The sequence below is a fragment of the Scyliorhinus torazame genome, chromosome 1 (genome assembly GCF_047496885.1).
Source record: "Scyliorhinus torazame isolate Kashiwa2021f chromosome 1, sScyTor2.1, whole genome shotgun sequence".
NCBI classification, from domain to species: Eukaryota; Metazoa; Chordata; class Chondrichthyes; order Carcharhiniformes; family Scyliorhinidae; genus Scyliorhinus; species Scyliorhinus torazame.
Genome location: NC_092707.1, coordinates 211,157,426 through 211,183,991, shown reverse-complemented (window position 1 = coordinate 211,183,991; position 26,566 = coordinate 211,157,426). Strand labels below are relative to the sequence as shown.

Genomic DNA, 26,566 nt, shown 5'->3' with positions numbered 1-26,566 from the left:
AAAGTATCATCTTGCATCATTGACTTTGTCTATATATGTGGTTGTGGAACCCACGTCTTCACTCACCTGATGAAGGAACAGTGATCTGAAAGCTGTTGGACTTTAACCTGGTGTTGTAAGACCTCTTACTGTGCCCACCCCAGTCCAACGCCAGCAACTCCACATCATGGATGATGTGGATGTGGGAGAAACTCCTCCCATAAGGCATCCCTAGCATCTAGACCCAGCTAAGTTGGCCAAGGTCCGGGAGGAGATTAACTACATGCTGTTGCACTAACTCATCGAGCCCAGCAACAGTAGCTGGAGCTCCCCAGTTCTGCTCGAGCCCAAGACAAACGGTTCCACAAGGTTCCGCATTGACTACTGAACTGATTCCTACCCATTACACTAGCTGAAGACTGCATAAAGAGAATAGGTAAAGCTGCCTTTATCACAAAGGTAGATCTACTCAAGGAATACTGATAGATTCCCTTGAAGGCCAGCATGAAGGAAATCTCTTCTTTGTGACTTCAGATGGGTTATCCCACTGTCCCGTTATATCCTATGATGCCAAAATGTCCTGGCTACCTTCCAAAGGCTGATGAACCAGGCAGTGGCAGGCTTCTCCAATTGCTCAGTGTACCTAGACAGTCTCCTGATGTACAACACCTGGGAAATCAATGTAGAATAACTGGAAGCCCTTTTACAGAGAGTACGGTCAGCTAACCTAGTGGTCAATCTCTTAAAGAATGGGTTTGCTGAAAGCAAAGTCATTCATCCAGGACAGCTAGCAGCTCAGGGCTGCCAAGGTACAAGATGTAGCCCAGGACCCCATTGCCACCACAAGACAGGCAATCATGAGGTTCGTAGAGATGTGTGGGCTCAACTGGCAGTTTGTCTGAACAGTATCCAGTATCTGCTCAGCTGACAGACTTACTACATAAAAACAAAGGGAGAATGGACTGAGAAATGTCAAGACAGCTTTCAAAAAGCTGCAAATGACATTGGTGTGGGAGTTGTTCTGCTCCAGGAGGACGAATCTGGAATTGTAAGACCAATTGATTACTTCTCTAGAATCTCAGCGAACAGCAGGACCAGTACTCCACAATAGCGAAGGAAAACATTGGGTTGTTACTACAGTTACGTTGAGATATATGTCCAGAATGGGTACAGAGAGAGCACAATCTATCACAACCACAACCCGTTAACTTTTATTGGTTATTGCATCTAGAGTTTTGCAGCACAAAGAGAGGTCCTTCAGTCGATCGTGTCTGTGCTGGCTATCAAGCACCTATCTATTCCAATCCCATTTCCCAGCACTTGGTCCAAAATCTTGTATTTTGTGGAAAGATTCAAAACCCCAAATGTTGGGCTGTTGCATTGGAGCTTATTCCTCCAACCATTATCATCTAAAATCACCCACATTCATAGGAAATTGAGCGTGATTGCAGGCACCCTGGCCAGAACTTAAAGAAGCCCAGTCAGGACTGGAAAGCGATAAGTTTGATCACTACTAAGAGAAGGTGTGTGTGTGTGTGTGTGTGTGTGTTGGTGTGTGTGTTAGTTTGTGTGTGTTGGTGTGTGTGTATTGGTGTGTGTGTGTGTTGTGTGTGTGTGTGTTAGTGTGTGTACGTATGTTGGTGTGTGTTGGTTGGTGTGTGTGTGCTGGTTGGTGTGTGTGTGTTGGTTTGTGTGTATGTGTTGGTGTGTGTGTGTTAGTGTGTGTGTATGTTGGTGTGTGTTGGTTTGTGTATGTATGTGTGTTAGAGTATATGTGTGTGTGTGTTGGTATGTGTGTTGGTGTGTGTGTGTGTGTTGGGGTGTGTGTGTGTTGGTGTGTGTGTGTTGTGGTGTGCGTGTGTTGGGGGTGGGGTGTGTTGGGGTGTATGTGGGTGTGTTGGGGTGTGTGTGTGTTGGGGTGTGTGTGTGTGTGTTGGTGTGTGTGTGTTGAGGTGTGTGTGTGTGTTGGGGGTGTGTGTGTGTTGGGGTGTGTGTGTGTGTTGGGGTGTGTGTGTGTGTTGGGGTTTGTGTGTGTGTGTTGTGTGTGTGTGTGTTGGTGTGTGTGTTGGTGTGTGTGTGTGTTGAGGTGTGTGTGTGTGTTGGGTGTGTGTGTTGGGGTGTGTGTGTGTGTTGGGGTGTGTGTGTGTTGGGGTGTGTGTGTGTTGGGGTGTGTGTGTGTTGGGGTGTGTGTGTGTGTTGGGGTGTGTGTGTTGTGTGTGTGTGTGTTGGGGTGTGTGTGTTGGTGTGTGTGTGTGGGTGTGTGTGTGTGTGTTGGGGTGTGTGTGTGTTGAGGTGTGTGTTGGTGTGTGTGTGTGTTGGTGTGTGTGTGTTGGGGTGTGTGTGTGTTGGGGTGTGTGTGTGTTGGGGTGTGTGTGTGTTGGGGTGTGTGAGTTTAGGGGTGTGTGTGTTGGGGTGTGTGTGTGTTGGGGTGTGTGTGTGTTGGGGTGTGTGTGTGTGTGGAAGGGTGTGTGTGTGTTGGGGTGTGCGTGTGTGTTGGGGTGTGTGTGTGTTGGGGTGTGTGATTTTTTTGAAGTTTTTTTCTCCCTGCTGTAATAGAACATAGAACATAGAAAAATACAGCACAGAACAGGCCTTTCGGCCCACGATGTTGTGCCGAACCTTTGTCCTAGATTAATCATAGATTATCATTGACTTTACAGTGCAGAAGGAGGCCATTCGGCCCATTGAGTCTGCACCGGCTCTTGGAAAGAGCACCCTACTCATAGTCAACACCTCCACCCAACACTAAGGGTAATATTGGACACTAAGGGCAATTTATCATGGCCAATCCACCTAACCTGCACATCTTTGGACTGTGGGAGGAAACCGGAGCACCCGGAGGAAACCCACGCAGACACAGGGAGGATGTGCAGACTCTGCACAGACAGTGACCCAAGCCGGAATCGAACCTGGGACTCTGGAGCTGTGAAGCAATTGTGCTATCCACAATGCTACCGTGCTGCCCTTAAGAACAAAAAAACCCAAATGAGAATGAATCTCATTTTATTCTATGAGGAAGGGAAGTGCCACAATAATGAAGAAATATCCATGGACGTTAACACGGAAATATTGGACTGAACAGGACCACAGTTTTAGATTTTAAAATGGACACAAACCCCAAGGATGGTTGAGAATGTGCGTTGCCACTGATGGGCAGGGGACAATGTAACCCCGCCCTGCATTTCCACACAAGGTTCATCAGGCAAGCATCTAAAAACTGATTATCATCTTCAGTAAAGACAAAGGAACATCATTGCCATCCCATCTCAAACACCCTGGGAATAATTGTTTCGACAGGACTTAGTATATTCCGGTTTCCTCTTGGAATATACATACAAAACGGGTTAAGAATCTGATTGCTACCGGCCTGTGTGTGTGTACTATGAGGAAAAGCAGCTGGAAACTTTGCACACTGAAACCAGACCAGGACCCCTGCAAAGATAACCATCTTTTGCTGGACTATCGCAAAACTCTCTCTCGCTGACTGTGGAAGTCAAACAGCCAGCAGAAGGATCACAGCTGCGAAAAGAACTGAAATCTCTGTACCAAACTATGGAACACCTGAATCCAAGAGTCAACTACTCACTAGCAGAAGTCAACTGTACTGGAATCAATCGTTGTGTGTCATCGTCCACTCCTCAAAAGTCAAGACAGTTCCATTTATAAATACTTACTACGAGACTCAGTTCTGAATTATAATCCGTGCGAATGGAGATGCATGGGTTTGACCATTTTTCCTTACCTGATGGCAGTTGATAAACTCACACTATCTTAACTCAAGAAAGCCTGTCATATTGTTACAATGTCACATGGTCACACCATTACACTGTCACATTGTTACACTGTAACAGCATTACACTCGACAACACCATCACACTGTAGGTGTTACACTGTAGCACCATGACCCAACACACTAGGACTGTAATTCCATCAGACTGTAACAGCGTCTGTAACAACTGTAATACAATGACACTGTCACATTATTCCATTGTAACACCATCACACTGTTGCACTGTAATTCCGTCACACTGCCACACCATTACACAGTCACAGCGTTACACTGCCATATTGTTACAATGCTATACTGTTATGCTGTTACATGGTAGCACTGCCATCGCCCTAACATTATTACACCGTGACACTGTTACACCATCTCTGTTACACTGTCATACTGTTAGACATCTTAGATGAGAGTAAATTGAAGGAATTTTTAATGAGGACTTAAAGATGTTCTTACAATTGAATTTCTGCACCCAAATAACTCAGTTGTGCATCACTGACTATTCCCTGTCTTCCTTTCAGTGTGCAACTGAGTCACTCATTCCGAAGAGTCGAAGGAATGCCGAGGTGAAGAATCCACGTGCTGCTCTACCTCAGATGACTGGGAAGGTTCACACCAAGTGTTTCTGTGTTGATAAGGACACAAAGACAAAGGTCAGTTCATCCACAATTTTCCCATAAATGCTGCCAGCTGTGTCTTGTGCATTATGAGGATTATGTTCCAAATGCCAACCCAAACAGGGTATTAGAAGCAGCTTTCCGAACAATGCCAACCTTTGGGCAACTTCACTGTAATCGCAGCCCATACAATAACCCTGCTTCCTTAGCCAAGTTCATCAATAAACAAAGGTCACCTTAATCTGATCGTTGACATTTAAACCAGGGTAACGTTGACATGTCCAGCTGGATGTGGAGATAAGTTTCCAAATACTGGTCTCATTTTGGCATGCGAGACAAACCCAGACAGTGCTTTGAAACATTTCAGTGGCAGTATAAGGTGTTCTTTGAAATCTTGTGTGTAAATTTCTTGACACCTCGAGTACAGATGGCTATTAAATTCTCAGCCCTGGCTGAGCGGTGACACTCTCAGCTTTGTATCAGAATGTTGTGGGGTCAAGCCCCACTCCAAAGCTACGAGCACAGAATACAAGACTGACACTTGAGCCTGGTACCGAGGGAGTGCCACACTGTCAGATGGGTCGTTATACCAAGGTTCAGTCTGCCCTCTCAGATCGTTTCAAAAGATTCCACAACTTAAGGCAGATCAGGAGAGTTAAACCCATTGCTGAACCCACACTCCAACCAACATCACAAAAAACAGATTTGGCTGGATTCTCTGTTCTTGCGGCTAAGTGCCAGCTTGAACGGAGACTCCGTGGAAGGTTAACGTCAAGGAAATCAACACGAACCCCTCACCGATTCCGGTACTGGTGAGGGGCTAGCACTGGTGCTGACTGGAACTCCTGACTCCCGCGCCGACAATGGCCGGACAATGGCCTGGTCCTGGGCCTCGCATGCGCACGGCTGAATACCTGCAGCGGTCGCGCCGTACACATAGCGCCGGCCGTGCGAACACCCAACCTGCCATCTGCAACCCCACAGCCCATCCCCTGTTCACCCCCCCAGCCCTCGCAGATGCCCGCCCGGCCAGCGGCATGAATCCTGGCCGAATGTGGCAGTGCTGGACACAGTCTTTAGCCACCACGCCGGGTTTGTGATTTGTGTGACCACAATTTGCGCTGTCGGGGACCTGAATCATCAGGGGCGGGACATGGTGAGTGGGCCGGCCAATGATGCGTCAATGGCGTTGTGACTGTGCCCGCGTCACAATGCCGCTGTTTCGGAGGGGGCGGAGCATGGCTGACCGGCATCAAACCGGCACCGGCCCCGATTTTGGTGTCGGAGCCCATTCTCCGCCTGATTGCCGAACACGATATTGGCGTCAAGCAATGGGGGAATCCTGCCCATTATCTGTTAATGTTGGGTGCAATTTAATGCACAAAACAGTGTCCCCTTTTGGGCACATATAACAGAGTCTTTCTTGGCGCCTGCAGTGCCGAGAACGAGCCCACTATCAAACAGGACGCTTTTGTTTTTTCTGTCCTTGGTGGGGAACATCCTGCCAAGGCTGCACTTACCTAATTTCCTGCAATGACGAGCTTAGCGCACCAATGCAGGAAGACAACTCTTGGATGGGTGCACCATTTTTAAAGACTGCCCCAATCTCTCGACCTCCCTTCGCAAAATCCCCACTGCAGCCTCCCGATGCCCCCCCTCCCCCCCGCACTCCCCCCAACCCAACCACATCAGGGCAGGGCACCCCGGACCTTATCCCTGGAATGGCCAACCAGACACCAGGGTATCTTGGCACTGCCAACCATGGCACCCGGGCAGTTCCCCTGCCAGTATCGTAGTGCCACCTGGGCACAGTGACACTGCCATAGTGCCCGGGTGACAGTGCCAAGGTTCCAGGCTGGCAGTGCCAAGGTGCCCGGGTGCCAGCGGTGCTAGAGTGTCATCCTGCCCAGAGGCCCGGAGCCTGACCACTCAGAGACCTCCGATGTCCTGGGAGACCCCCCCAGGTGCCATTACACCCGGTCCACATTTGTGTGGACCAGTGATAAACGGCACCAAGGTGAGGTCTCCCTGGGTCGGGCGTTCGTTCCCGACCTCAGGAGAATCGGGTGCAGACATATTTAAATGAGACTAATGCCTTACTTGAGTATGTAAATCAGGATCTCACCCAGCGAGAGCGAGATCCAGGTCTTGCTGACTCGAGAGGCCTCATTAGCTCTTGCGATGTGTTCCAAGTGTCACAATCTCATGAGATTGAACAGCCTGAGTTGGGTGCGTCGAGGTTCATTATCTCATTGCTGCCCAAAATGGCTGCCACGTTTCCTACATTACAACAGTGACTACACAGCAAAGGTGTTCCACACAACCATCTCCCCAAACACGGTGGAACCAATCACTCCCACCCCCATTTCACACACAATTGATCACACACCGGGTGAAATTAGAAATAAAGTTTAATAATAATAATAATAATAATAATCTTTATTATTCTCACGTGTAGGCTTACATTAACATTGCAATGAACTTACTGTGAAAATCCCCTCGTCAGCACACTACGACGTCTGTTTGGATACACAGAGGGAGAATTCAGAATGTCGATATTACCTAACAAGCACGTCTTTTGGGACCTGTGGGAGGAAACCGGAGAACCCGGAGGAAACCCATGCAGACACAGGGAGCACTGTCCACACAGACAGTGACCCAAGCCGGGAATCAAACCTATGTCCTTGGCACGGTGAAGCATCGGTGCTAACCACTGTGCTACCATGACGCCCCGTTTGCACAAACAATATATGCACAACCCAGTAGATCCCACCGGGTTCTCCTCTGGTCGTTGCCTCATTGGCCGGCCTTTCATACAGTGATTAACGAGATACCCCACTCCTAGCAGAGGAGCTCGCACTCGCAAGGAGCACGGGGAAGACAAGCATTCCCACCCCTGCAGGTCCCATACGGGATATTACATTCCTCCTCCCACAAAGCCCGAAGATCCCCTTGATAAGCGATGAGAAGGAGAGGGAGGAGCAGGCGGAGGACATCGGTGTCTCTTTGGCTCCGGCAAGTCTTCATGGAGCTGAGGCGCTGGATCAGTCAGTGTATACTGCTATGGCTAGCGCCGTCTGTGGCAGGAATGTTGTGGCGGAAGATTGTCGGAAGGCGGCTGAACTACAGAGTTGGCGTCCGAGGCCTCAGATGTCTGTGCCTCCATCTCGGACTCAGAAGACACAACGTTGGGCATGTCAGCGTTGAGAGAGACTGGAGGCGTCACAGCAAGCTGGTTCGGCAATGGAGCCGGAAAATCCAGGACAGGTTCTTTCAAGCATTTCCTGAGAGAGCAACCTCCATGATTGAAGGTGATCCAGCTGTCCTCTCATTAGTTGCCCCCTGATTGAACTTGGTACGAGACTGGTCCCATTCGTCGGACGACAATCCCAGGGAGTCAGCGAGCCCCATCATTGAAGTTACGAACAAACACCGTGTCGTCAGGTGCGAAGTGACGAAGAGGTCGGCCTCAAACTGGGCAAAGTTCTTGTACCTCTTGATTACTGCGTACCTTTGCCCAATGTCCAGCATAATCAAACTCGGCCGTGTGCAAAGCCTGCGATCCATTATCATCCAAGCGGGCCACCCCAGTTACTGTGTGCGATTGGTTTGGTGCAAAAATGAAAATCTTGCTCGTCTGGTGTCCATCGAGCTGGATGTCTGTTTCTTGAGCCCTTTATGCCAGGCCATTCGATGCTGGATGGTATGGGGCGGTGCGGACATGGCGAGTCCTGTTGCTTTTTACAAAAGTGGCAAATTCTTCACTCATGAAAGAGGCACCGTTATTGTTTCCGAGTACCTCAGGGATTCCATGCGTGGAAAATAAAATGCGCAATCGCTCGACGGTCACCCAGGAGGTGATCGCTGCCATCTTGTGCACTTCCAACAACTCAAGTGGGTGTCCACCAGGATGAGAAACATCAAAACCAAGAAGGAACCGGCGGAATCAGCAAGCCCAAGAATGTCACGGCCACTCCCAAGCATGTGGCGGTGGCACTGTTGGGAAAATCTGGTGCTCTTGACAAATGGAGCACTGCTGGGCCAACGTCTCGATATCCATGTTCAAACCTAGCCACCAGACGTAGCCTCTCGCCAGCATCTTTATTTTGGACACTCCGGGATGTCCATTGTTACAACACAACAGCCTGTCCCTTCGCCGGGACAACAAACCCGATGCCCCACAGGAGGATACCATCTTCCATGGCCAGCTTCGATAATTTGGACGAGAGAGCCTTCAACTCCACAGTTAGGTGCCGATGCTCTCACTGTATAGCACCAGATGCCGCACCTTTGTAAGCTGTGTCCAGTCGCGAACACACGAGATAGTGATGGGGAAGGAGTCAATAATGTTCAGGGCAGCAATCACTTGTCTGCCGTCGGGGGTTCACGGACTCGACTTGCAGAGGAAGACGGCTCAACGCATCTAAATGCGCAATCTGGGTCCCTGGGCGGTATTCATCCGCAGCCAATAACAAAGCTCAGCGCTGAATCCCCACAGATGCTATTGTCGGAATTGCCTTGTCTTCACAGAAGAGGCCTAGCAAAGGCTTGTGATTGGTGACAATAAAGAAATAGCTGCCATAGACATATTGATGAAATCGCTTCACACCGAACACGTCCGCCAGACCTTCTTATCAATCTGGGCAGATTTTCTTTCGACTGCAGCCAGCGTCCGGGAGGCAAAAGCGATCAGACGGTCACGGACAGAACTGCCCAATGCCACATGGTGAAGCATCCCACGTGACATACAATGGCTTAGAAGAGTTAAAATGTGTCGACACCCGCCGAAGAGGGCAACTGCCGCTTCAGCTTTTTAAACACCGCATCCTGGGCTTGTGATTCTTCAAAAGCAAGTTGAGGGGGCCAGGACGGTCGCCAAATTCAGAATAAATCGCCCATAGTAATTAACTGGCCTATGGAAAGGTCAAATTTCTGTGGCGTCTTGTGACCCATTTTGATCCGGTGACTGGGTGCATGTCATCTCGGTCCACCTGATATCTCAAATAGACCACCTCCTTCGCGTGAAACACATGCTTCGCGTGACGCATGTGGATGCCATATTTGGAAAAGTGCTGTAATAACGCCTCGGGATTGTGCAGATGTTTTTGCTGTGTGCGCCTTGTGATCAATAGGTCACCCAAATAAGCAAAAACTCATAGCAAACCACGCAGGATGATCTCCATGTCGCGAATGGTAGTCTGTGCACGCCGAGGTTACTCCAAACGGGAGCCAGGTGTACTCAAAGAGTCCCTTGTGTGTATTAATCGTTACTTCCAGGAGCTTTCATTGAACTCCAGCTGCAAATACTCGTTGCTCATGCAGAATTTTGTAAGCATACAGACAGCGGCTAATGCTTCAAAGAACAAAGAACAATACGGCACAGTAACAGGCTCTTCGGCACACCAAGCCTGTACCAGTCATGATACCAACCTTTGCCAAAACCCTCAGCACTTCCTAGTGCCGTATTCCTCTATATCCATCCTATCCATGTGTTTGTCAAGATGCCTTTTGAACCCTTTAATGTATCTGCTTCCACAATCTCCCCTGGCATCGCTTCCAGGCACTCACCACCCTCTGAAAAAAAACCTGCCTCGCACATCTCCTCTAAACTTTGCACCTTGGACCTTAAACCTATGCCCCCTCATGACTGATCCCTCCACCCTGGGAAAGAGTGCATCCACTTTATCTATGCCCCTCATAATCTTGTCGACCTCTTATCAGGTCACCCCTCAACCTCCGTCTTTGTAATGAAAACAGTCCGAGTTTATTCAGCCTCTCCACATAGCTAACACCCTCCAGACAGGCAATATCCTGGTAAACCTTCTCTGCACCCCTACCATATCCTTCTGGTAGTGTGGCGACCAGAATTGTGCGCAATATTCCAAGTGCAGCCTTACCAAGGTTCCATTCAAATGTAGCATGACTTGCCAATTTTTATATTCGGTGCCTCGTCCAATGATGGCAAGTATTCCATATGCTTTCTTGACTGCCTTGTCCACTTGTGTTGCCACCTTCAAAGATTGTGGACCTGCACGCCCAGATCTCTCTGACTTTCTATCTTCCTAAGAGTTTTACCATTTACGGTTTATTTCCCCTCTATGTTAGACCTACCAAAATGCATTACCTCACATTTGTCTGGATTAAACTCCATTTGCCATTTCTCTGCCCAAGTCTCCAACCTATGTCCTGCTGTATCTTCTGACAATCCTCAACACTATCTGCCACTCCACCAACTTTGGTGTCATCCGCAAGCTTACTAATCAGGCCGGCTACATTTTCCTCCAAATCGTTTATGTACACAACAAACAACAGAGGCCCAAGCACAGATTCCTGTGGAACACCACTAGTCATACCCTTCCATTCAGAAAAACACCCTCCTACTGCTACCCTTTGTCTTCTGTGACCAAGCCAGTTATGTATCCATCTTGCCACCTCACCTCTGATCCCGTGTGACTTCACCTTTTGTACCAGTCTGCCATGAGGCATCTTGTCAAAGGCTTTACTGAAGTTCATGTAAACAACATCCACCGCCCTCCCCTCATCAATCATCTTTGTTCCTTCCTCAAAAAACTCAATCAAGTTCGTGAGGCACGACCTCCCCTTCACCAAACCATGCTGTCTATCACTTCTGAGTCCATTTGTTTCCAAATGGGTATGTCCCTGAGAATTCTCTTCAATAATTTACCGACTACCGACGTGAGGCCCACCGGCCTATAGTTTCCAGGATTATTCCTACTACCTTTCTTAAACAGTGGTACCACATTAGCTATTCTCCAGTCCTCTGGGATCTCACCTGTAACCAATGAGGATACAAAGACATCAGTCAGGGCCCTAGCAATTTCCTCCCTTGCTTCCCTCAGTATTCTGGGATAAACCCAGAAGACTTATCTACCTTAATATCTTTTAAAAGTCCCAATACCTCCTCCTTTTTGATGTTAACATGATCCAGACTGTCCACACACCCTACCCAAGAATCATCTTCCACAAAGTCCTTTTCTTTAATGAACCCTGATGCAAAATACTCATTTAGTACCTCACCCATTTCCTCCGGCTCAACACATAGATTCCACCCACTGTCCTTAAGTGGTCCAATCCATTCCCTGGCCACCCTCTTGCTTTTTACATATGAATAAAAAGCTTTGGGATTCATCTTAATCCTACTGGCCAAGAACTTTTCATGACCCCTCCTAGCTCTCCTAATTTCCCACATCAGTACCTTCCCACTTCCTTTGTACTCCTCAAGGGTTTCGACTGTCCCCACTCGTCTAGACCACACAAAAGTCTCCTTTTTCTTTTTGACGAGGTTCACAATATCCCTCGTTATCCAAGGCTCCCTAGATTTCCCATATTTATCCTTTATTCTCTCAGGAACGTGACTTTCCTGAATCCTAATCAACTGTTGCTTGAAAGACTCCCATATGTCTGATGTTGATTTACTATCCAACAGCCGCACCCAATCCAAATTCTTCAATTCCTGTCTAATGTTATCGTAATTTACCTTGCCCCAGTTGAGCACCTTAACACGATTCAGCTGAGGTAAAGGGTAACGGTCTAATCATGAATCCGTGTTAACTGTCAATTTATTGTCTTCGCAGAGGTGGGCTGTCTTATCTGGCTTCATTATGGGACCACCAGTACCGCCCAATCAGAGAAGCGCACAGGTCTAATGATACCAAAACGTTCCAAATGCCGAATTTCGATCTCAATCTTCTTCACTATAGCATAGGGAACCAGGCGGGTACGAAAATATAGGGGCTGGGCTTCCGAGTCCACCTGGATTGTAGTTACGTCTCCTTTAATAGTACTCAAACTAGGCTGGAAAACCCTCGGGAATTTGCTCAAATCCACAGACCTCACAAAATTATGAGGGGCATGGACAGAGTGGATAGTCAGAAGCTTTTTCTCAGGGTGGAAGAGTCAATTGCTAGGGGTAATAGGTTAAAGGTGCATGGGGCAAGGTTTAAAGGAGATGTACGAGGTAGGTGTTTTACACAGAAGGTGGTGGGAGTCTGGAAGTGGCGGAAGAGGTGGTGGAAGCAGGTAGGATAGTAATATTTAAGGGGCGTCTTAACAAATATATGAAAAGGATGGGAATAGAGGGATTATCCAACGGCCACGCAACACTGGAAAAGCAGCTCGCCGCACTGCAGTGAAGCCGATAAAAGCCAGAAGACCCCGTTCCTGCGACTACCTGGTTCGCAATGCCTCGCAAGACATTGCGAGGTAAATCATGCCCATTGGGGGCAGGATCACTTTTTGGCAAATCTGCATATTAAAGCGAGGCAGTAAGCCAATGTGCAGATTCCTTAGGTACCTGAGGCTTTGGGATTCAACCCCTTCGCCTCAGAGATCTCGGGTGAGCATCGTTCAGCACTGGTCCCCACAAACTGGGACCAGACGGAATGGCATTCGTTGGGGTCTCCCAGGGGATCGGAGGCTCCCGGCTGCATGCCCTTTGGGCAGGATGGTTCCCTGGTACTGCTAATGCCACCTGCGTACCCTGGAAGTGACAGCTTGGCAGGGGCACTGCTAGGGTACCAGTTTGACACTACCAAGGTGCCAAGTCGGCATTTTGTGCACGCGTGATTGGGCCGGGGGTGCCTTGTGTTGGTGTTTGGGGGGCGGGGACCCTCCCATAGTTCGTTCAGGCTGGGACCCTCCCATAGTTCATTCGGGCTGGGATGGAGGTCCGGGGTCGTTTCAGAGACCTCGAAGTTCGGGACGCCATTTAAAAATGACATCCTGATCTCTCGCTGCACTGAGGAGTAAGAACAAAGATCAAAGAAACGTACAGCACAGGAACAGGCCCTTCGGCCCTCCAAGCCCGTGACGACCATGCTGCCTGACTAAACTACAATCTTCTACACTTCCTGGGTCCGTATCCCTCTATTCCCATCCTATTCATGTATTTGTCAAGATGCCGCCTAAATGTCACTATTGTCCCTGCTTCCACCACCTCCTCCGGTAGCGAGTTCCAGGCACCCACTACCCTCTGTAATAAAACTTGCCTCGTACATCTACTCTAAACTTTGCCCCTCGCACCTTAAACCTATGCCCCCTAGTAATTGACCCCTCTACCCTGGGAAAAAGCATCTGACTATCCTCTGTCTATGCCCCTCAGAATTTTGTAGACCTCTAACAGGTCTCCCCTCAACCTCCGTCATTCCAGTGAGAACAAACCAAGTTTATTCAACCGCTCCTCACAGCTAGTGCCCTCCATAGCAGGCAACATCCTGGTAAATCTCTTCTGCACCCTCTCTAAAGCCTCCACATCCTTCTGGTAGTGTGGCGACCAGAATTGAACACTATACTCCAAGTGTGGCCTAACTAAGGTTCTATACAGCTGCAACCTGACTTGCCAATTCTTATACTCAATGCCCCGGCCAATGAAGGCAAGCATGCCGTATGCCTTCTTGACTACCTTCTCCACCTGTGTTGCCCCTTTCAGTGACCTGTGGACCTGTACACCTAGATCTCTCTGACGTTCAATACTCTTGAGGGTTCTACCATTCACTGTATATTCCCTACCTGCATTAGACCTTCCAAAATGCATCACCTCACATTTGTCCGGATTAAACTCCATCTACCATCTCTCCGCCCCAGTCTCCAAACAATCTAAATACTGCTGTATCCTCTGACAGTCCTCATCGCTATCCGCAATTCCACCAACCTTTGTGTTGTCTGCAAACTTACTAATCAGACCAGTTACATTTGCCGCCAAATCATTTATATATACTACAAACAGCAAAGGTCCCAGCACTGATCCCTGTGGAACACCACTGGTCACAGCCCTCCAATTAGAAAAGCATCCCTCCATTGCTTCCCTCTGCCTTCTATGATGTAGCCAGTTCTGTATCCACCAGAGATAATACAGGACCCAGCCTCTAACCAGGCTTATGTATTGGACAGTAGCATAGATTGTGAACTCCCGGCCCTGCCAGATGTGGTACATATGTTTGCCTTTATCTTGATTGCGAAGATGCTGAATAAACAGAAAGAATCCATTCCATTTATATCCTTTATCATGGCAAATTCCACAATTAAACCCAATGGTTGGATCAGTACCTCTTCTGAGTTCGACTCAGAGCTGAAAGGTGAAAGTTCATCTCTCGGTTGACTGGTCAGTGGAAGCTGGTTTATTTTTGCAGCTTTCTCCTATGATTCAGATCTTGGCGAGTTTCCAAACTCCAGTTAAATGTTTCTTTCTTACATATTCTGTGTTTCTGCTGCTGCCAAGCAGCCCAATGCTCTGTGGGAGCAGACTGGAGTGGGGGATAGAGGTAGAAGACCCCGTTGGAAAACCACAGGTCTAGCAGCCAATTCCTACACAGCGCTCTCAGAGACAGACACTCCAGTGCTCTCTCGGTGACAGACACTCCAGTGCTCTCTCGGAGGCAGACACTCCAGTGCGCTCTCGGAGGCAGACACTCCAGTGCGCTCTCAGAGGCAGACACTCCAGTGCTCTCTCGGAGGCCGACACTCCAGTGCGCTCTCGGAGGCAGACACTCCAGTGCTCTCTCGGAGGCCGACACTCCAGTGCGCTCTCAGAATCCGACACTCGAGTACGCTCTCGGTGACAGACTCTCCAGTGCGCGCTCAGTGACAGACACTCCAGTGCGCTCTCAGTGACAGACACTCCAGTGCGCTCTCGGTTACAGACACTCCAGTGCGCTCTCGGAGGCAGACACTCCAGTGCGCTCTCGGAGGCAGACACTCCAGTGCGCTCTCAGTGACAGACTCTCCAGTGCGCGCTCAGTGACAGACACTCCAGTGCGCTCTCGGTTACAGACACTCCAGTGCGCTCTCGGAGGCAGACACTCCAGTGCGCTCTCAGTGACAGACACTCCAGTGCGCTCTCGGAGGCAGAGACTCCAGTGCTCTCTCGGAGGCAGACACTCCAGTGCGCTCTCGGAGGCAGACACTCCAGTGTGCACTCAGAATCCGACACTCGAGTACGCTCTCGGAAGCCGACACTCCAGTGCGCTCTCGGAGAGCGCACTGGAGTGTCTGCCTCCGAGAGCACACTGGAGTGTCTGTCACTGAGAGCGCACTGGAGTGTCTGTCACTGAGAGCGCACTGGAGTGTCTGCCTCCGAGAGCGCACTGGAGTGTCTGCCTCCGAGAGAGCACTGGAGTGTCTGTCACCGAGAACACACTGGAGTGTCTGCCTCCGAGAGCGCACTGGAGTGTCTGCCTCCGAGAGCGCACTGGAGTGTCTGTCTCTGAGAGCACACTGGAGTGTCTGTCTCTGAGAGCGCACTGGAGTGTCTGTCTCTGAGAGCACACTGGAGTGTCTGTCTCTGAGAGCGCACTGGAGTGTCTGTCACTGAGAGCGCACTGGAGTGTCTGCCTCCGAGAGCACACTGGAGTGTCTGCCTCCGAGAGCGCACTGGAGTGTCTCTCACCGAGAGCGCACTGGAGTGTCTGCCTCCGAGAGCACACTGGAGTGTCTGCCTCCGAGAGCGCACTGGAGTGTCTGTCACTGAGAGCACACTGGAGTGTCTGTCACTGAGAGCGCACTGGAGTGTCTGTCACTGAGAGCGCACTGGAGTGTCTGTCACTGAGAGCGCACTGGAGTGTCTGCCTCCGCGAGCGCACTGGAGTGTCTGTCACCGAGAGCGCACTGGAGTGTCTGTCACTGAGAGCGCACTGGAGTGTCTGTCACTGAGAGCGCACTGGAGTGTCTGTCTCCGAGAGCGCACTGGAGTGTCTGTCTCTGAGAGAGCACTGGAGTGTCTGCCTCCGCGAGCGCACTGGAGTGTCTGTCACCGAGAGCGCACTGGAGTGTCTGTCACTGAGAGCGCACTGGAGTGTCTGTCTCCGAGAGAGCACTGGAGTGTCTGTCTCTGAGAGAGCACTGGAGTGTCTGTCTCTGAGAGCGCACTGCAGTGTCTGCCTCCGAGAGCGCACTGGAGTGTCTGCCTCCGAGAGCGCACTGGAGTGTCTGTCACCGAGAGCGCACTGGAGTGTCTGCCTCCGTGAGCGCACTGGAGTGTCTGTCACCGAGAGCGCACTGGAGTGTCTGTCTCTGAGAGAGCACTGGAGTGTCTGTCTCTGAGAGCGCACTGGAGTGTCTGTCACCGAGAGCGCACTGGAGTGTCTGTCACCGAGAGCGCACTGGAGTGTCTGTCTCCGAGAGAGCACTGGTGTGTCTGCCTCCGAGAGCGCACTGGAGTGTCTGTCACTGAGAGCACACTGGAGTGTCTGTAACCGAGAGAGCACTGGAGTGTCTGCCTCCGAGAGCGCACTGGAGTGTCTGTCACCGAGAGCGCACTGGAGTGTCTGTCACCGAGAGCGCACTGGAGTGTCTGTCACCGAGAGCGCACTGGAGTGTCTGTCACCGAGAGCGCATTGGAGTGTCTGTCTCCGAGAGAGCACTGGAGTGTCTGCCTCCGAGAGCGCACTGGAGTGTCTGTCACCGAGAGCGCACTGGAGTGTCTGTCAACGAGAGCGCACTGGAGTGTCTGTCTCCGAGAGCGCACTGGAATGTCTGCCTCCGAGAGCGCACTGGAGTGTCTGTCACCGAGAGCGCACTGGAGTGTCTGTCTCCGAGAGAGCACTGGAGTGTCTGCCTCCGAGAGCGCACTGGAGTGTCTGTCACCGAGAGCGCACTGGAGTGTCTGTCACCGAGAGCGCACTGGAGTGTCTGTCTCCGAGAGCGCACTGGAGTGTCTGCCTCCGAGAGCGCACTGGAGTGTCTGTCTCCGAGAGCGCACTGGAGTGTCTGCCTCTGAGAGAGCACTGGAGTGTCTGCCTCCGAGAGCGCACTGGAGTGTCTGCCTCTGAGAGCGCACTGGAGTGTCTGCCTCTGAGAGAGCACTGGAGTGTCTGCCTCCGAGAGTGCACTGGAGTGTCTGCCTCCGAGAGCGCACTGGAGTGTCTCTCACCGAGAGCTCACTGGAGTGTCTGCCTCCGAGAGCGCACTGGAGTGTCTGTCACCGAGAGCGACCTGGGCCGGGATCGAACATGGGTCCTTGGCACTGCAAGGCAGCAATGCTAACCACTGCACCGCCATGCCGCCCTCTGTGACCCAGAAACTAACACGCTTGGGGCAAGCCCAAAATATGTACATGTAATTCACCCCCTCGAGCACCGCTCACACCAACTCCTACCCCGAGAAGGACCCGTTCATTCGCGCCCTGGTCAGGTGCATTCAGTGCACCACCTTGAACTGGATCAGGCATAACCTCGAATATGACCATGTGATGTTGACCCTGTGAAGAGCTTCACTCCCCTCTCAAAGACAAAACACAGCTCACTCTCCCACTTCCTTTTGACCTCCTCCAACTCCGCCACCAACATCTGCCCATAGACCTCCAAAATCTTACCCTCCCATAACTCGGCCAAGGACAGGACCCAGTCCCTAAGCAAAGGTAACGGTACCAAGGGCAATGAAGGAAGTTCCTTGCGTAAAAAATCGTTCACCTGAAATATCTGAATACGTTCCCTCTCGGGAGCTGGAACTTCTCTAGACCGGCGAACCTCCCTCCCAGAAACATGTCTCTAATCCTCTCTAACTCCTCCCTCTCCCATGCCCTAAATAATGAATCTAAGCCAGATGGAACAAGCTATGGTTCCTGCAATTCAGAGCCAACAGTGACTTGGAACTCAGTTTAAAATGCTGCCTAAACTGATTTCAAATTCTCAAAGTGACTATCACTACTGTGCTCGAAGAGAATTCAGCAGGGGAACATGGGTGTGGTACAATAACCAGAGCCCTCAGTCTCGAACCGATGCACAAAACCTCCTCCATTCGCCCCCATATAGAGTCCGGGTCCTCGAACCACCCCCGCACCTTCTAAAGAACAATACAGCACAGGAACAGGCCCTTCAGCCCTCCAAGCCTGTTCCAGTTGGTCATGATAGCAACCTTGGGCAAAACCCTCAGCACCTCCTAGTGCCATATCCCTCGAAAGAACAAAGAACAATACAGCGGGTTATCGATACTTGCCGCCCAGTAGTAGGACAACAAATTGGATAGCATCCCACCTTTTTAAATCGGCCTTCACCCCCTCCACCAGACTAGAAAAATGTAATTTATGGAGCGTGGCCCAATTATGGGCCACCCGGATTCCCAGAGACCGAAAGCTAGTCCTGGCCTGCCAAAATGGCAGCCACCCTAGATCAGCTCCCCTCACCGAGGGTTCACCAGAAAATATTCACTCTTGCCCACATTTAGTTTGTGCCCTGAAATGGAGCCAAACTTCTTGAGCAACTCCTCAGGTGCATCAAAGTAATAACCTCTGACCTTGAAAGTGACCCAAAGACTAGCCGGGTACAACGCTCCAAACCTCACTTTGTTTTTGTACAGCGCGGCCTTGGCCTTGTTACACCCGCAAGCCTTCTCGCCAGCTCTTCCCCAACATCTTGGTATATTCTGATGGCATCGTCCTCATATCTACAGTCTCGATGGTCCTTCGCCTACCTCTGTACCCACTCCTAATCCAGGTATCGACGAAACCTGACTGATCGCCCGCAGTGGCTCTGCAGACCTGGGCTTCTGCCTCAGCGATCTATGGGCCCAGTCCAAGTCAAGATCTCCTCCCCCACCAACTTTCCGAACATCTTGGAAATGTAGTCAAGGAATTGGAGTCTCCCAGGCCCTCTGGCAGCCCAATAATCCTTGCGTTTTACCATCTGGAATGGTTCTCCAGAATGTCAATCTTGGCCCTTAACGCTTTACACTCTTCAGCCAGAAACGCCATCTCTGCCTCTGCAATCTGATCGCTGTGATCAGCGAGTGTCACCTCCATCTTCTGTAGCGTTGCCACTTGTACCTCTATCCACTCGTCCATTTTGCCCAAGGCTGTCTGAATTGGGGCCAACCCCCCCCACCAATGCCTTCTCCAGATCCTCACCTCCCGCCACCTACTTCTGCTTCTTAAATTTGTCGGTCAGGAAGCTAACCAACTCCTCAGTCATCCACTGCGGGGCCACTGACTCAGCAGAATCTGCCTCTCACCTCATAGCCACACCGGAAGGTATTGAGTTCGCTCAGCTGGGTCAGTGTTCAATGTATTATAATTAGCTTCAGGGCTCGGGGAAAATGTTATATCTTCTAGTTCTGAGAAATTCAAAGTGTTCACACTTTTGGAGTTAAAATGTTGGAATAACATCAAGTGTATTTCTAACAGTTCCCCATGTGGATAATGCGCTGGTACATTGTGACGCTGACTGCAGCACAGCAGTACATGTGGCAATCCAGATGTACATTCACATCATAATTAGTTCTGAGTACTTTACAGTATATAACAATGAATTCATTAGCCAGCAATTTGTCTGATAAATGTTTGAAAGGGAAATATCGGGTGAGGGTAAGAACATAAGAACTAGGAGCAGGAGTAGGCCATCTGGCCCCTCGAGCCTGCTCCGCCATTCAATGAGATCATGGCTGATCTTTTGTGGACTCAGCTCCACTTTCCGGCCCGAACACCATAACCCTTAATCCCTTTATTCTTCAAAAAACTATCTATCTTTATCTTAAAAACATTTAATGAAGGAGCCTCTACTGCTTCACTGGGCAAGGAATTCCATAAATTCGCAACCCTTTGGGTGAAGAAGTTCCTCCTAAACTCAGTCCTAAATCTACTTCCCCTTATTTTGAGGCTATGCCCCCTAGTTCTGCTTTCACTCGCCAGTGGAAACAACCTGCCTGCATCTATCCTATCTATTCCCTTCATAATTTTATATGTTTCTATAAGATCCCCCCTCATCCTTCTAAATTCCAACGAGTACAGTCCCAGTCTACTCAACCTCGCCTCGTAATCCAACCCCTTCAGCTCTGGGATTAACCTAGTGAATCTCCTCTACACACCCTCCAGTGCCAGTATGTCCTTTCTCAAGTAAGGAGACCAAAACTGAACACAATACTCCAGGTGTGGCCTCACTAATACCTTATACAATTGCAGCACAACATCCCTAGTCTTAAACTCCATCCCTCTAGCAATGAAGGACAAAATTCCATTTGCCTTCTTAATCACCTGTTGCACCTGTAAACCAACTTTTTGCGACTCATGCACGAGCACACCCAGGTCTCTCTGCACAGCAGCATGTTTTAATATTTTATCATTTAAATAATAATCCCTTTTGCTGTTATTCCTACCAAAATGGATAACCTCACATTTGTCAACATTGTATTCCATCTGCCAGACCCTGGCCCATTCACTTAGCCTATCCAAATCCCTCTGCAGACTTCCAGTATCCTCTGCACTTTTTGCTTTACCACTTATCTTAGTGTCGTCTGCAAACTTGGACACATTGCCCTTGGTCCCCAACTCCAAATCATCTATGTAAATTGTGAACAGTTGTGGGCCCAACACTGATCCCTGAGGGACACTACTAGCTACTGATGCCAACCAGAGAAACACCCATTAATCCCCACTCTTTGCTTTCTATTAATTAACCAATCCTCTATCCATGCTACTACTTTCCCCTTAATGCCATGCATCTTTATCTTATGCAGCAACCTTTTGTGTGGCACCTTGTCAAAGGCTTTCTGGAAATCCAGATATACCACACCCATTGGCTCCCCGTTATCTACTGCACTGGTAATGTCCTCAAAAAATTCCACTAAATTAGTTCGGCACGACCTGCCCTTTATGAACCCATGCTGCATCTGCCCAATGGGACAATTTCCATCCAGATGCCTCGCTATTTCTTCCTTGACGATAGATTCCAGCATCTTCCCTACTACCGAAGTTAAGCTCACTGGCCTATAATTACACGCTTTCTGCCTACCTCCTTTTTTAAACAGTGGTGTCACGTTGGCTAATTTGCAATCCGCCGGGACCACCCCAGAGTCTTGCGAATTTTGGTAAATTATCATTTGCAATTTCCCTAGCCATCTCTTTTAGCACTCTGGGATGCATTCCATCAGGGCCAGGGGACTTGTCTACCTTTAGCCCCATTAACTTGCCTATCACTACCTCCTTAGTGATAAAAATCCTCTCAAGGTCCTCACCTGTCATAGCCTCATTTCCATCAGTCACTGGCATGTTATTTGTGTCTTCCACTGTTAAAACCGACCCAAAAAACCTGTTCAGTTCCTCAGCCATTTCCTCATCCCCCATTATTAAATCTCCCTTCTCATCCTCTAAAGGACCAATATTTACCTTAGCCACTCTTTTTGTTTTATATATTTGGAGAAACTTTTACTATCTGTTTTTATATTCTGAGCAAGTTTACTCTCATAATCTATCTTACTCTTCTTTATAGCTTTTTTAGTAGCTTTCTGTTGCCCTCTAAAGAATTCCCAGTCCTCTAGTCTCCCACTAATCTTTGCTACTTTGTATGCTTTTTCCTTCAATTTGATACTCTCCCTTATTTCCTTCGATATCCACGGTCGATTTTCCCTCCTTCTACCGTCCTTCCTTTTTGTTGGTATAAACCTTGCTGAGCACTGTCAAAAATCGCTTGGAAGGTTCTCCACTGGTCCTCAACTGTTTCACCATAAAGTCTTTGCTCCCAGTCTACCTTAGCTAGTTCTTCTCTCCTCCCATTGTAATCTCCTTTGTTTAAGCACAAAACACTAGTGTTTGATTTTACCTTCTCACCCTCCATCTGCATTTTAAATTCCACCATATTGTGATCGCTCTTTCCGAGAGGATCCCTAACTATGAGATCCTGAATCAATCCTGTCTCATTCCACTGGACCAGATCTAGGACCGCTTGTTCCCTCGTAGGTTCCATTACATACTGTTCTAGGAAACTATCGCGGATACATTCTATAAACTCCTCCTCAAGGCTGCCTTGACCGACCTGGTTAAACCAATCGACATGTAGATTAAAATCCTCCATGATAATTGCTGTATCATTTCTACATGCATCAGTTATTTCTTTGTTTATTGCCTGCCCCACCATAATGTTACTATTTGGTGGCCTATAGACTACTCCTATCAGTGACTTTTTCGCCTTACTATTCCTGATTTACACCCCAATGGATTCAACCTTATCCTCCATAGCACCGATGTCATCCCTTATTATTGCCCGGATGTCATCCTTAATTAATAGAGCTCCACCATCCCCCTTACCATCCACTCTGTCCTTCCGAATAGTTTGATACCCTCGGATATTTAACTCCCAGTCGTGACTATCCTTTAACCATGTTTCTGTAATGGCCACTAAATCATAGTCATTCACGATGATTTGCGCCATCAACTCATTTACCTTATTCCGAATACTACAGGCATTCAGGTAAAGTGCACTTATGTTGTTTTTTTCCCTCTTTTCTGAATCTTAACACCTCGATCAGTAACCTCTCCTAAATTATATTTCCTCTTAACTTTTCTTTTAATTTTCCTTGTCGTTGAACCCATATCTTCATGTAACAACCTGCCGCGTCGCTTACCATTAATGTTTTTACTTCCAGTTTTATTCCTTTTAGAATTCCTGGTCCCATTCACTGAGCTCCCCTCAGTCACTGTACCTTGTACTGTCGCCCTTTTTGATTTTTGACTATGGCTTCTCTGCCTTACACTTTCCCCGTTACTGCCTTTTGTTTCTGTCCCTGTTTTACTACCTTCCAACTTCCTGCATCGGTTCCCATCCCCCTACCACATTAGTTTAAACTCTCCCCAACAGCTCGAGCAAACAACCCCCCAGGACATCGGTTCCAGTCCTGCCCAGGTGCAGACCGTCCGGTTTGTACTGGTCCCATCTCGCCCTGTTGCTCGTTTTAGCCTTAGTTTACTTATTCTTATTCTGTCACCTTTGCTCATGAGTCGCCAGGTATCTTTCTGATACCACCACGTGGTTCAAGTCCAAGTAATGATTTATAATGCAACACACCGCTTAGTAAGAGTTAAATCAACGCTCATTTATTATATACAGCAATTAATACTTATACAATAATTCTACTTCTAGACTACTACCTACCACTAAAGGCCAATACTTAACTTTGGAAATGGCCCACCAGGTCAGGGAAACAAATGGTCTTTCGAATTGGTTCTGAGTCTGCGGGATTCAAAAGCTGGTACAAGTCGATAGTCAGGAGGGCCTATCTGGTAGCGATCGCTGGAGTAAAACTTACAGTTTCTTGTAGAAGGGTCTCGAAGGTTGCGAGCAGGAAGAGAAGGGTAGAGTTGAACTTGGCCCCTATTCTTATAGTCCCCAGGGGCTTCCCGCCTCTCAGGGCGGACCTTGTACCTGGTTCCAAGTGATTGGACTTGGTCCCAATCACTTGGTTCTATATGCTCCAATACTGGAGCAATTCCTTGATCGGGGGGTGGTCGTTTACCTTTCTTTGTGTTAGCCCCTGCTGGCGCCGAAAGGTCTGGGTCGGCTTTGAGTTGCTAATGTGTAGCAATTGTTCCCGGGGATTGCTGATTACTATGCAGATGGCTGGGTTGTTGTGATGTTGATGGTTGCAGGTATCGGTCTGGACTGACTTCCCCAGAGGCGAATACACTGTTTTACCTGCAGCTGTCTGTTTGAGTCCTGTTGGCTGATTTTCCCATCAGCCTCTTCCGTTCCCCATTTTAAATCGGGGTTTGACCATTCTAATCGGGAGTCAGCCATTTTACATGGCTACAGCCCAGAACCGGTTCCAATGCTCCAGGAATTTGAATCCCTCCCTCTGGCACCATCTCTCGAGCCACGCATTCATCCTATCTATCCTGACATTCCTACTCTGACCAGCTCGTGGCACTGGTAGCAACCCAGAGATTACTACCTTTGAGGTCCTACTTTTTAGTTTAACTCCTAACTCCCTGAATTCAGCTTGTAGGACCTCGTCCCGTTTTTTACTTAAATCGTTGGTGCCTATGAGCCCCACGACGGCTGGCTGTTCACCCCCCCACCCCCCAAGAAGGTCCTGCAGCGCTCCGAGACATCATTGACCCTTGCACTAGGGAGGCAACATACCATCCTGGAGTCTCGATTGCGTCCGCAGAACCGCCTGTCTATTCCCCTTACGATTGAGTCCCCTATCACTATGGCCCTGCCATTCTTCTTCCTGCTCAGCTGCGCAGCAGAGCCAGCCACGGTGCCATGAACCTGGCTGTTGCTGCCTTCCCCTGGTGAGCCATCTCCCTCAACAGTATCCAAAGTGGTATATCTGTTTTGCAGGGAGATGGCCGCAGGGGACACCTGCACTGCCTTCCTACTCTTGCTGTCTTTTAGAACATAGAACATAGAACAATACAGCGCAGTACAGGCCCTTCGGCCCACGATGTTGCACCGAAACAAAAGCCATCTAACCTACGCTATGCCATTATCATCCATATGTTTATCTAATAAACTTTTAAATGCCCTCAATGTTGGCGAGTTCACTACTGTAGCAGGTAGGGCATTCCACGGCCTCACTACTCTTTGCGTAAAGAACCTACCTCAGACCTCTGTCCTATATCTATTACCCCTCAGTTTAAAGTTATGTCCCCTCGTGCCAGCCATATCCATCCGCGGGAGAAGGCTCTCACTGTCCACCCTATCCAACCCCCTGATCATTTTGTATGCCTCTATTAAGTCTCCTCTTAACCTTCTTCTCTCCAACGAAAACAACCTCAAGTCCATCAGCCTTTCCTCATAAGATTTTCCCTCCATACCAGGCAACATCCTGGTAAATCTCCTCTGCACCCGCTCCAAAGCCTCCACGTCCTTCCTATAATGCGGTGACCAGAACTGTACGCAATACTCCAAATGCGGCCGTACCAGAGTTCTGTACAGCTGCAACATGACCTCCCGACTCCGGAACTCAATCCCTCTACCAATAAAGGCTAACACTCCATAGGCCTTCTTCACAACCCTATCAACCTGGGTGGCAACTTTCAGGGATCTATGTACATGGACACCTAGATCCCTCTGCTCATCCACACTTTCAAGAACTTTACCATTAGCCAAATATTCCGCATTCCTGTTATTCCTTCCAAAGTGAATCACCTCACATTTCTCTACATTAAACTCCATTTGGCACCTCTCAGCCCAGCTCTGCAGCTTATCTATATCCCTCTGTAACCTGCTACATCCTTCCACACTATCGACAACACCACCGACTTTAGTATCGTCTGCAAATTTACTCACCCACCCTTCTGCGCCTTCCTCTAGGTCATTGATAAAAATGACAAACAGCAACGGCCCCAGAACAGATCCTTGTGGTAGTCCACTTGTGACTGTACTCCATTCTGAACGTTTCCCATCAACCACCACCCTCTGTCTTCTTTCAGCTAGCCAATTTCTGATCCACATCTCTAAATCACCCTCAATCCCCAGCCTCCGTATTTTTTGCAATAGCCTACCGTGGGGAACCTTATCAAACGCTTTGCTGAAATCCATATACACCACATCAACTGCTCTACCCTCGTCTACCTGTTCAGTCACCTTCTCAAAGAACTCAATAAGGTTTGTGAGGCATGACCTACCCTTCACAAAGCCATGCTGACTATCCCTAATCATATTATTCCTATCTAGATGATTATAAATCTTGTCTCTTATAATCCCCTCCAAGACTTTACCCACTACAGACGTGAGGCTCACCGGTCTATAGTTGCCGGGGTTGTCTCTGCTCCCCTTTTTGAACAAAGGGACCACATTTGCTGTCCTCCAGTCCTCTGGCACTATTCCTGTAGCCAATGATGACATAAAAATCAAAGCCAAAGGTCCAGCAATCTCTTCCCTGGCCTCCCAGAGAATCCTAGGATAAATCCCATCAGGTCCCGGGGACTTATCTATTTTCAGCCTGTCCAGAATTGCCAACACCTCTTCCCTACGTACCTCAATGCCATCTATTCTATTAGCCTGGGGCTCAGCATTCTCCTCCACAACATTATCTTTTTCCTGAGTGAATACTGACGAAAAATATTCATTTAGTATCTCGCCTATCTCTTCAGACTCCACACACAATTTCCCATCCCTGTCCTTGACTGGTCCTACTCTTTCCCTAGTCATTCGCTTATTCCTGACATACCTATAGAAAGCTTTTGGGTTTTCCTTGATCCTTCCTGCCAAATACTTCTCATGTCCCCTCCTTGCTCGTCTTAGCTCTCTCTTTAGACCCTTCCTCGCTACCTTGTAACTATCCATCGCCCCAACCGAAACTTCACACTTCATCTTCACATAGGCCTCCTGCTTCCTCTTAACAAGAGATTCCACTTCCTTGGTAAACCACGGTTCCCTCGCTCGACGCCTTCCTCCCTGTCTGACCGGTACATACTTATCAAGAACACGCAGTAGCTGATCCTTGAACAAGCCCCACTTAT

General features: G+C 49.0%; 1 protein-coding gene across 6 annotated transcripts in view; it reads left to right on the top strand.

The window, feature by feature from the left end:
* Window positions 1–26,566, top strand: part of col16a1 (collagen, type XVI, alpha 1) — a 779,331-nt gene that overhangs the window by 201,663 nt on the left and 551,102 nt on the right. For all 6 annotated transcript variants that reach the window (XM_072502210.1, XM_072502224.1, XM_072502220.1 and 3 more), the window contains exon 8: window positions 4,282–4,413. In XM_072502210.1, coding sequence (XP_072358311.1) covers window positions 4,282–4,413 — 132 coding nt within the window. The remainder of the gene's footprint in view (window positions 1–4,281; window positions 4,414–26,566) is intronic.